The sequence below is a fragment of the Hyperolius riggenbachi genome, chromosome 2 (genome assembly GCF_040937935.1).
Source record: "Hyperolius riggenbachi isolate aHypRig1 chromosome 2, aHypRig1.pri, whole genome shotgun sequence".
In the NCBI taxonomy this organism is placed as follows: Eukaryota; Metazoa; Chordata; class Amphibia; order Anura; family Hyperoliidae; genus Hyperolius; species Hyperolius riggenbachi.
Window position 1 is genome coordinate 281,162,801 of NC_090647.1, and position 12,621 is coordinate 281,175,421.

The 12,621-nt window shown below is 44.8% G+C and overlaps 1 protein-coding gene across 1 annotated transcript in view; it reads right to left on the reverse strand.

The window, feature by feature from the left end:
- Window positions 1-12,621, reverse strand: part of TRIT1 (tRNA isopentenyltransferase 1) — a 42,824-nt gene that overhangs the window by 13,444 nt on the left and 16,759 nt on the right. Inside the window, exons 4-6 of the mRNA XM_068265383.1 lie at window positions 11,866-12,038; window positions 6,133-6,275; window positions 4,503-4,614 (exon numbers count right to left, since the gene is read on the reverse strand). Of these exons, the coding sequence (XP_068121484.1) occupies window positions 4,503-4,614; window positions 6,133-6,275; window positions 11,866-12,038 (428 nt within the window). The remainder of the gene's footprint in view (window positions 1-4,502; window positions 4,615-6,132; window positions 6,276-11,865; window positions 12,039-12,621) is intronic.

The window sequence follows — 12,621 nt, forward strand, 5'->3', positions numbered from 1 at the left end:
AAGTTCGTGGAAATATGTCCTTTCTGGGAAAACGCGTAAAGTTCCTTTGTTTCAGTTCAGGAGCAAAGTTCAGACAAGATGGCCGGTAACCACATGGCCCTTTGGCTAGCAGCAGCATGCTCTCAGTAAGATGGGATTTGGCGGACTGAAGTCCGCCTGTTGGCAATGTGCTTTTGATAAAGATGGATTGGGGGTGTGGCAACGCCTGCCCCCTCTGAATTATCCACCAATGATAGCCCACCTCTTCCTAAAGGAATGCTGAGATTAAATTGTAAAACACTAACTCAAACTATAAATGTCATATTTAGGTGGATAACAGATTAATATTCAGATTATGACAATTTCTATGACATCAGACTTTATTAGGGTAGGGGGTCCAGTTCCTGAGAAGTCTAATAACTTGGTTGTAGCGTACCCCTTGCCCCTCAAGACTGGTATCAAAATATTCAGCAAGACACTACAAACCCAATGATACAACTCATAACTATCCTAGATACTATTTTTCGTAAATAGGCAAAAAAATCATAAACAGCATTCATTTTCTCTCCGCTTCTGACGGAGTCAGGCAGTCTGGTCTCATGCGGAGTTTATCCTGTCTCTTCAAAAGGCAGTAACACTTGCCATTTGCTTACTGCTGGAGAGCTTTCACACCTCTGTGTCACTGCCCAGGGGAAGGGACTCTTTTGATCCAGTTAATTAACCACAGAGGCCTTATCAGAGAGCATACTTGGCTTTCATGAAAAGAACTCTAAAGCCCCATCTACACTATGGGACATTCCAGCGATCCGGCGGCTCGATTAGCCGCCGGATCGCCTCTTCAGCGTGCCCGCCGCGTCCCCGCTCGCTGCATTCGATTCCCCGCTCGTCCCCGCCGGCGCCGCTTATCTTCCGCTCGATTCCCTGCCATTGTCCCCTCGCAGGGAGCGAGTAGGGAATCGGCGGTGCGGAGATCCGTCCTGTCGGATCTTATCAATCGAGCCGCACCAGCGACTCGATTGATAAGGAGCATCGCGGCCGCATCTACTCGTGTAGATGCGGCTTAACACCTATGATTGCAACAGAGACCCCCAGGCTTGACTGCTTGGTATCCATAGACATACAATCTAGATCTGGCAACGCAACGACAATCGATGCAGCAAACCGATTGCGATCTCTTTTCTCACGGCTCTTCCGTGACAGTGGCCACTAATGATCCAATCTTTTTCATCCGATCTTACCATTTCTATGTAATATAAGGCACTGCCTGTATTATCCATTCAATATATTCACTCAATTTACACTTATACAACATAGATCTGGCTCCACCTGGCTACTTCTACATCTGGCAAAATATCTGGCTACCTATACATCTGGTAAAACATCTGGCTACCTATACATCTGGCAAAACTATACATCTGGCTACACATCTGGGTCTTATACTCACCATTGGCGTGCTGATCCCTCGTTGCGTACCTCTGATAGCTTCCTCTGTGCCTTCTTCCATGTCCCTTGGCGGATTTTGCTTCATGTCCCCCGCCGATCGGCGTTGTTGACACCAGGGTCACACAGCGTCATCAACATCTCGCTGCAAACACTTTTTTTTTATTGAATTCAATACAATAACCTATATTGAATTCAATATTAAAAAAAAATTGATTACAAAAAAAAAACAAAAAAAAAAAACTTGAAAATTATTTGAAATTAATTGAACCACTTTTTGCACAGAAATCCTGGGTAAATTGAACGCCAGGGTGGTTAAGGATTTCAGAGCCAGAGAACATATTGTAAAATATAATTTAGCTGTCATAAGATATGCATGTAATGTCATTTTCAAAATGTGCAGAGAGCAAGAGGGCAGCCCCCACAAAAACATAGCCACCAGCTTCTGCGGCCCCCTCTGGGTTGCAATTGAGCTACATGAGTATAAAGACTGGTACACACATTCAATATTGATTGGCTACCTCTATGTAATATAAGAGTTTACCTACTCAATCTGTTCAAAGTATTGAAAGTATCTTGGCCCTCAAACTACATGGAGGTGTAAAACGTGGTCAGTGATTGGGCAATCAAAGCTGGATGTGTGTATTCACATAAAAGCCTGGTACACACCTTCAATTATGATTGGACAATGCTTGGCCAATTTTACCACTGCCATTTTATATGAGGGTAAACAGATTCTGAATACTATGAGCAGATTGTGTAAGTAAACTCACATATTACAGGGAAGTGGTAAAATTGGTCAGCGACTGGCCAATCAAAGCTGATCGTGTGAACCAGGATGAAGCCTTTGCAGAGCATATCCAAGAATCTGCAGTACTATCCTTCATAGGCTCATGTATCCCATGTGTTGTTCCACGCTCTCTGAGGATCTGCACATTGAGATTAGATCTTGTGAAGTTTACTTCAGGCTTGCATCAACTGAATGTACCCTTTCCTAAGTTTATTAAACATGAGATAAAGTAGAGAAAAAAATTATATAACATTTTATTGAAGTCTCTCTTCAGCTATAAAATTCTCATACCTTCTCTCCCCTTTCCCACCAAAAAATATAATTTCCACCTGCCTCCCTAGTAACCAAAATTAGGCTAAGTACACATTTACAATCCCTGTTGCTCAGCAGGGGTCAGGGCTCAATCCCTTGGGCGACACATTGTAGCCAAGTTCTACACGGAGGAAGGGGTTGTGAAAATCTGTACCTCGAAAAAGGGAGCATTAACATGTACAGTATACAGTTGCATAGAACTTTGTCCTCTGCTCTTCCTTATCAGCTGGTGCCTCTAAATAAAAAGTTGAGTGCCCACACTTTCCACACCAAACTGGTCTACAGCTCCAAACCAGTTCACCAGTGCCAGGCTCTTGCAGGGACACCAATGCAATACAGTAAACAATGTTGTGTACCTCTGTATGCTTCAATACATTACCTAATTAACACACACTTCATGAATATGGCCTACCGCTCCTCTACTACACTTTATCTCTCTCAACTGAGAGACTTTTCCACAGCCCTACCTTATGTGTCCCTCCCCCTCACCCATGACACCCCTGGATTAACTTGGACTTGATTTGCTGGGGCTCTGTAAGATCACATGATCATGCGTCTTATACTCTATTTGCATGGATAACCTTGAGCAATATTGTATAACCTTGTGCTACTTCTCTGTCACCCCTGGTTTACATTGTAAGTATCTCTATTTATTGTCCAGCACTACCTAATAGGTTGGTGCTTTATAAATACAATAAATGATGAAATAATATTTGCTGAGCCATTGGGTGCCATCTCCAAGTTTGTTTTGGTGCCTCTAAATCAGGGGTGTCAAACTCAAATGCAAAGTGTGCCGAAATTGTACACTGGGACGTAGTCGCGGGTGGACCTCAATGTCTACTGGCCACCTTCCTTCCTTATAAAGTTCCCAGGTGTGTAATGGCCCTCCTCCATCTCCTCTACAGTTCCCTGGTGTCTAGGGGTCCTCCCTCCCCTATACAGTTCCCTGGTGTCTAGTGGTCCTCCCTCCTCTATACAGTTCCCTGGTGTCTAGTGGTCCTCCCTCCCCTATACAGTTCCCTGGTGTCTAGTGGTCCTCCCTCCTCTATACAGTTCCCTGGTGTCTAGTGGTCCTCCCTCCTCTATACAGTTCCCTGGTGTCTAGTGGTCCTCCCTCTCCTATACAGTTCCCTGGTGTCTAGTGGTCCTCCCTCTCCTATACAGTTCCCTGGTGTCTAGTGGTCCTCCCTCCCCTATACAGTTCCCTGGTGTTTGGTGCTTTCCCCTACCTTCCCAATATGGCTTCCCTGGTGATGTAGGGCTTCACCTCCAATATAGTTTCCCTGATTGTCTAGAGTGGGCCAAACATAATGCAAAGTGGGTAAACCACTTGAGGGCCAAATTTAATTGCTCTGAGGGCCACATTTGGCCCACAGGCCGGAGCTTGACCTGTATGCTCTAAATAAATGGAACCTGAAATGAGAAGGATATGAAGGCTACCATTTTTATTTCCTTTTAAAAAATACCAGTTGCCTGCCAGTCCTGCTGATCTCTTTGGCTGTGGCAGTGTCTCAATCACACACCTGAAACAGGCATCGGATCAGAACACCTGATCTGCATGTCTGTTCAGGGTCTGTGGCTTAAAGTATTTGAGGCACAGGATCAGCAAGACATCCAGGTAATGTGCATTGTTTAAAAGGAAATAAATATGTCAACCTCCATATTCCACTCACTTCCCGTTCGTTTTAAGCAGTTATTTTTTATTTTATTTTTTTTACATAAAAAATTAGCCAGACTGCCAAGATTCTTGCTTGTTTACTTGCTTCATTAAACTCCAGGTTCCCCAGTGAGGGGAAATGCACTTCCCCCAAACTGAAATCCTCCTCTGTCTGCACCATAGCATATATAATAAGCTCCACAGCTGTATGCAGCACTGCAGATATAGTTGTCCTCTGTGCCTCACCTCTGGATTACTCTAAACGCCTATAGCCAAGCATCTATAATTTTCACAAACATTGTCTTTTCCAGGTGTTACACCTACCCAGACTGAGCAACAAGCTGCTCATTATAGCTCTTGTGAAAGTCTTGTAGCTCCTTAATCAGTCCCATGTTCAGCATTTCATCAACTCTGGCACTCAGCCTGGCATTAAGAGCTGTAACAATAAAGCCATGGTGAGAAACAAAATATATCTGTTACTGGCATACAGACAGTTGCCTCAAAATACATCTGCTATAGGAAATGTACTTGCTGCATCTAACCTGCATGTGGAGTCTCCCAGGAAGCTGGCTCCTCCATCTTCAAATTAATCAACTCCCAAACAGGATTACAGAAGGAGGTCAAAGGACCCCTAAATAGTTCACCCATTGAGGATGTGGAAGCTTGTAGTCACACAAAGTGCATGTCCTAGCCTCTTCTGACTGTCATTTGTTTACCTGACCAAGCTGGCATTTTATGGAGGACAGAATAAGGATTCCCTGCCCTGTCATGACCAAGTTAAGGGGCTCATACATGGTCGATTTCAGTCTATAGAATTGATCGATCAGATATTGATTCTATCAAATCTATTGATCGATTTGTGGAAGATGTCGATCGATTTGATCTGACAGGATGGAAAATCTAGGTCCATCTGCTGCTGGCAGCAGATCGATGGTCCATAGAGTTGCATTGGATCTAATGGTTCAATAATGCATTTAGATCGATTTCCAATAGATTTCATCCTAAAATATATTAGAAACCTGTTCCTAGTGTGTGGCACACATTAGATAGATTCCTGTCAGATTCGACTTTGCAGGCATCCGACAGAAATCTATCTGATGGTCAAATCTGCTGCAAATATATAAGTGTATGGCCACCTTTAGCATTACCAGTTTTCCACACAAGTCAGAGAAATATGCAAGAAAATATCCTGTGATCTACACTCAGAAAATAACCCTGCCCTGCCATAAATGGACAGCCATTAAAGAATCTAAGGTAATTAGGGCTTGAATAACATGATAGCACAGGCCCCTGTAATTTAAATGACACCTGAAATGAGAGAGATATGGATGCTGCAATATTTCCTCAATATCAGTTGCCTGGCTGTCCTGCTGAACATCTGCCTCTAACACACACAGACCCTGAACAAGCATGCAGCAGATCAGGAGTTTCTGACACTCTCAGATTTAACAAGATTAGTTGCATGCTTATTTCAGGGAAAAAAAAAAAAAAAAAAAAAAAAAAAGCTTCCTCCAGCCCCCGTCAGGCTGATCGATCCCTCGCCGTCTTAGCCCTGGATCCTCCACTAGGCGGCCTGGTAATCTCACAAGTTGGCGCAATCTGGTACGCGTGCTTCCGTGGCCGGGAATGTTCTGTGCCTGAGCAGTAGTACTGCGCAGGTGCCAAACTCTCTCGGGGACGGGAGCGTGATGGGGCGCGCGTGGCAGGGTCACGCATTCACAGTACGCCCTGACTTACGAAGTTACCAGGCCACCTACTGGAGGATCCAGGCAGCGCAGTAGGACAGAGAAGGTTTAATCAGCCCGAAAGGGGCTGGAGGAAGACCCAGATGTGTTTTTGTTTTTTTTACTCCTCTCAGGTTTACTTTAAACATTGTCAGAGTTAAAATTATGGTTCACATTACTTTCTTTATCGTGCTCATCACTAGTTACAGAAATTAGAAAGATAAACGTACCTTCCTGATCAGAGTAGATCCACAAAATACAAGGGTTTGGATATCTCAAGGCGCCACCCAAGGGGCCACCTCCATTCTCTTCTTGCTGCCTTCTAAGATGCTCAGTGTGGGGGACACCAGACTCCTCAAAAACTTGAAGGCTCCTGTGTGGCAGACATACTGTCAATGGCTCATCGTCAGTCACTGTTTGTAAGGAACGTCAACGAATGCTCTTTGACCCCTAATCAGCATCAACTGATACAAGCTGCAGACATCTCCCAGCAGCCCTAGGGAAGGGAGAAGTGCAAATGTACACTACAAAGATGTCCCACATGGATTTCAAACAAGTCAACTCTTGCTAGAAACTATGTGACCAGACTGGCTTTTCAACTATGCATCTACAAAGGGGAAACCAGTGAACAGAAGCAGATTTGTAAAGTACTGGATTTTGAGATGCACATAAAAGCCTACGGAAAGTAGTGCACACATGTTTACATAACGATCAAGATTCCTTGTTTCATTGTTACAGGAAGGCAGCTTCAGCAACTGCAAGCAGGGTAGAGTTGGACATGTGGAGGCGGGATATTCCACTCTTTAAACTGTAACAAGGCTTCTGCATGCCTCTACCACCATATATTTACCTCATGCTGTGCAGAATATTCTGTGTCTCAGCTATTATCAAGTAAACCACGCTGCTAGTGTTCTCCAAATATACTTTTTTACATGCATCAGTCAAAACATTAAAACATTCCTAATTTTGTGTTGGGCTTGGTTGTGCCAAAACCGCTCTAACCCACCAACGTATGGACTGCAAAAGACCTCTAAAGGGGTCCTGTGTGGTGTCCGTCACCAAGATGCTACCAGCAGACCAAGCACAGGAACAAGACACCGAGTGGTCTCACTGCATCAACCAGGTCTCTCACTGGCCAACAGGAATAGCAGTAGAGTACGGTGGCTGGATAGTGTAATGGTTAAGGGCTCTGCCACTGACACAGGAGACAAGGGTTCGAATCTCGGCTCTGCCTGTTCAGTAAGCCAGCAGCTATTCAGTAGGAGACCTTTGGCAAGTCTCCCTAACACTGCTACTGCCTATAGAGCGCGCCCTAGTGGCTGCTGCTCTGGCGCTTTGAGTCCGCCAGGAGAAAAGCGCAATATAAATGTTATTTGTCTTGTCTTGTATAGCATTAGGCTGAAAGGAAGAGAGGAGTTTCCCAATGTGTTGTCCAAGACTTTTTGCAGAGGAACATAAAACATGCAACACTGAGGATTGATCACTCAGTGGTCAGCAAAGAAAGCTTAGTACAGCAGGGGAAACACACATCATGCCGAATTCCCTTTCAAATCAAAAATTGTTTAGAGCAACTAAACTTGGCTGAGGAGAAGTGGGTTTTGCCAAATAGCCTCCACAATGGCAAATAGAGATAGATTCTACTTGTATTCATGCAGTAACAACAGCAGCTATCCTGGGAGAATTCCTACTGTTTTAAAGTGGATCCGAGACGAACTTTTGCCCTCCTCATTTATGAGCCCCTTGCACACTGCTTATTGTGCATTCTCCCTTCTTATTTTTTTTTTTAATATTTAAAATGCCTAATTTTGCTTTAAATGGTAAAGCCACGCCTCCCCCCAGTCTCCCAGCGCCTCGGCGTCAGGTCCCATGCAGCTTTGAATCATGGGACCTGATTGTGGAGAGGAGGCGGCTTTCTGGGAAGGGGCCAGCTTAGGAGGAGGCATGGGCGTTCCAGACAGGGGCTGCTGAAGTCACACGATACTTGTGTGAGCAGCATCTCCTGTCAGCTTTGCTGAACTGAATAGAGATGGGAAGTTCGGATCTTTTCAATGATCCGGATGATTCGAATCGGATCATTGAAAAGATCCGGATCTTTGATCCGAATCTCGGATCATTTTACTACCGAAGCATTCGGGGTGAGATGACTAGCAGGACAGGTCTTTCCCTGCTGTGGACAGGAGACGGGGAGGGGGGTGGACACACAGAGAGAAGGGGAGAAGATGGACAGAGGGCAGGGAGTGGACAGAGAAGGGAGGAGGGACGAGCAGAGAGCAGAAATGTTTGTGCACACAATACCCACATGCTGCAATCATATGCTTTACATGTATTTATTTCACCTATATGCTCATCTGTGTACTTTCCATGCAAACGTCACACAGTGAAGGAAAGCATTCCCAGAAGATAAGTGCAGCTGTTTAGTGCCGAGTGCAGGAGGATTATTTTGCCCTGCAATCACAGTGCCTGCAAAGTTACTGAGCTGTGCTGAGCCAAAAGCTTCAAATGTGTTCACTGTGTACAACTACGGAACAGCCAGCCTATAATGAGCAGCGCATTGCAGCCAGTATGTGTGCTCTACACATATCTGGCAGTGGCACCCATGTCCCCTCTCTCTTATCTACCTGCTGTCCCTGCAAGGGTGGCTCCCATCCAACAGAGCGATCCATCTCAGCTCTGCTTCCAGGACCCCGCTGCCCGCTGAGAGGGGGCGTGTCGCTCCTGGCCCCGCCTCTTTTGCGATCCGAATCGTTAATTTTGATGATTCGGATGATCGACTCATTAAATAGATTCGGATCAAAGATCCGAATCGTTCATGATCCGGACAACACTAGAACTGAACAGAGGCTTGAACGGCAGTGTTGTCATGCACGTTCCTCCCCCTCCCTTTCCCGGCAGATTCAGAATCCCCTGGCTGCTGTTGCCCAGTAGAATGTGTAAGGAAGCAGCAGCACGTAGCCTGTAGTTGTATATTGTAAATGAGTCAGCAGCTGCCTTGGATAAAGACGTGTGGCTGCTTTTCCTCGTGGTGCTCTCCTCTGAGCCTGTATCATACATTACACTGTGTTTAGGCAGGAGACACACAGCGCTGTCTCCACCTGAACTTTTGACCCTCTGTGTGCCGCTGCTCTTATCTCCGCTGCCCCTCATGTACACAAATTATGTGTTGCTGTCAGTCAGAACATCACCCTCTCCAACCCACGTGTCTCAGGATACCAGAAAACAAGTGAAAAGATCAAAGAGACAGTAGAAACCTGGAGGTATGGGAAGCAGTGAAAGTGAATGGGAGTCTTTTTTGTGTGTGTAATTCCCAGTAACAAATCTCTTCCCCATTTTTTCTTCTATTCCCCACCTATCTCTGTCTCAACCATCACTTCCTCTCTCTCTTTCTATCTTCCCCATATTTCTCTCTCTCCCTATAGATATCTTTCTCCCTCTCTCTTTGCTTTCCCTTGAAGTGTACCAGAGACGTTACATTCTAAAGATTTGATACTTACCCGGGGCTTTCCCCAGCCCCAAAAGCTCATCTGAGTCCCTTGGCGTCCTGCCGTGGTCTGCTGTTAAGCCGCAATCAGCCCCAGTAACGGGCCAGTATAGGTCTTCTGCGCATATGCGGTCCTCTTGCAGCGTATGCGCAGTACACCCGGACTGACGCAACTGAAGCAATTACCGTGGCTGAACGGCAGACCACATGAGGACGTTGAGGGACTCAGACGAGCTTATGGGGCTGGAGGAACCCCGGGTAAGTATCAAATGTTTAGCATTTCACATCTCTGGTTTCCTTTAAAGCGGACCTAAACTCAGAACTTGCTCTCTGCTCTAAAAGATATGCAACAGCATAATAACCTTTAAAGAAAAAACATTTCTTTGTTACAGTTGATACAAATCTGCAGTGTCTACTTCTTACATTGAAGCAGACATATTGTTAACATCCCGTGCTTTCAAATGAGCTTATCTGCTGTGGCAGTCAGGTGACACAGGGGAGAGATCAAATTACAATTTTGATTAGTCACAGATGAGGGGAAATTAAACAGAATAAACTCTCTAAATACACACAAGGTGCATTTCTCTATGATGTCCTTCTGTCCTGTGCAAGAGTTCAGGTCCACTTTAAGGTGGCCACAAATGAAACAAAAACCGCTGCAACATGTAACACATGGCAGTGTTCTCACTACCGCGTTTGCGGTTAGCGATAACCGCAAACGTGTTACATGCAGCGGTTTGCCGGCGATTAGCGATCGCGATTAGCATGCATAGCACCGCTAATCGCGATCGTGTCAAAACCGCCACGTGTCCAGTGATTTTTCTGCGTTAATCGAGGGAAAATCACTCCCGCAAAACGTTGGCGGTAATCGCCGGCGGTTTTGCGATTTTAGATGTGAACGGGGCCTTACAAGTGCTTTAAACTTGCAGCTGAACTCTGGTCCCCTACCCTTCATGTCCCTACCTCTCCCTCTAGATTGTAAACCTTTGGGCAGGGTCCTCCTCCTTTTGTGTCCTACCTGATCATGCACCTCCATTACTGTGAACCCATGCTATGCATTTGAGTGAACTCGACTTGCCTAATCTCCATGCTTCCATCCAGTGACTGACTAAGCATTACCTTGTACTCATACTGTGCTGCATAATCTGTTTTTCTTGTATTCCTGTATTGTTATATTGCTGTATGTCGCCCCTAAATATTGTCTGTAAACTAATGTCCAGCGCTGCGTAATATGTTGGCGTTTTATAAATACATTAAATAAAATAAATATATCTGATCTGAGGTCTGCTACACTTTGGTGCCCTATATACACACATATTATCTATCTATCTAGATATCTATCTATCTATCTAGATATCTATCTATCTATCTATCTAGATATCTATCTATCTATCTATCTAGATATCTATCTATCTATCTATCTATCTATCTATCTATCTATCTATCTATCTATCTATCTATCTATCTATCTATCTATCTATCTATCTAAATCCAGGAACAGCTGTATCTGCAGTTATGCCTGTCTTCTTCCACAGTTTGTGTTCCAATACCCTGCTTCCTTTCACACAGGACAGCCCCAGCACACACTGAGCATGCACGGGATTTCGGAGGCAAGGGGAGGGAGAGGGGAGTGTAGGGGAGTGGAGTTTGCACAGTCTGAGGTGTGGACATAAAGATAAGATTACCTGTGTAATGATTACATGCAGAAAATGGCAGCTCTCATTGTATAACAGGAAAACATATTTATATACTGATGAAGCTGTTTGCTGATAGTTTACTCTGTAAACCATCTAAACTTAACTAAACTAAATAAAGACAAATTACTTTTTATAGTTAGTTTTTCACCTCGGATCCGCTTTAAGGGCAAAGAGGGATAACTCCAAATACTTGGGGGAGGGCTATAAACTTCCCTAGAGAGAATACTGCTCACACTTAAAGTTCATGTTCTAAGCTGCATTTCGCAAAAAGACAGCGATTGGCTGCAATGTGCAACGTGGTATCATTTAGGCCTGGTACACACAGGCACATTTGCTGCTCATTTTGAGGGCACTTTATCACATCCATCCACCAATAAACCAACTGTTGATCAGATAGGAATGCCAAATCAATGTCAACATATGCATGAAGCTGTCCAACCATTCCCCTCGAGCTGTTCCGGTTTTGGTTTTACAAATTAATAGTTAATACAAGTACACAGTACAATAGGTGAATGTTCAATTAGTAGTCAAATATTCAAGAATTAGTTGTTTCCTATTCTGCAGAAGAATTCACTTTGGGTTTTCAATCTGATCAGGTGATTGCATTGGATATTAGTCGGTGTGTCCTAGGACTTATTTCTTCAAATGCAAATCAGACACTATTGGCAGCTGTAAAATCTCCTGCTGTGTCACTAGTATGGGTGATAATAGCTCTGTACATCTGAGGTATGTGTGCACAGGCTGACATTCTACAGGCTGAGCAGGACTGCAGGGCTGTGTGTGCTCACCTTGCCAATTTCCGTTTATCATGTGGGTGTAGCTTTGCTGCCATCTCAGGGTCCACCTTTCTGAGACGTTCATGGAGCTCATGGCTATCCAGTTTCTCCAGCTCAGACTTCCTGTCACTTTCAGTGTGTACTTCATCACCCTCACTGCTTGCTGTTATTCTACATTGTGATCCCTGAAAAATAAACAGCATCTTTTGAAAAAAAAAAAAAAAAACCCAAGACCCAAAACACCCTTTTTCAGGTGGGGCCTTAGCTCTTTAAGTGCAACTATTAGCCATATTATGCCAGGGGGGGAAAAAACACATATATAAGTAGATACATACTTGCTCTACTTGCATAACAGATGTATTGCACTGTCCACGTCTTGATTTCAGTGTATTTTATATAGTGAAATGGCCAGAATTCTGTCCAAGGCAGGGGCCATCTTGGGTCCCACAGGCTTCGGCATCCCCCCTTGCATCTTCCTTCTTCCCCACACTATTATAGAGCTTAGCGGGGAGGAATAAAGGCAGTGGGCGCAGACTCATCTGCTCATGGTGGCACTGGAGTTCCTGTCTATACACTCTGCAGTACCGCCGGCGGTAGTGCAGTGTATAGACAGGAACTCGAGCGCGTGGAACCATATGGAGGTGAGTCTGTGCGCACTACTTTTATTCCTCCCCGCTTCGTTGAGTAATAGTGCGGGGAGGAGAGGAGATGTGAGGGGGGGGATGCAGGGCGAGGGGGGATATGGGGTGAGGGGGGTATGCGGCAGGA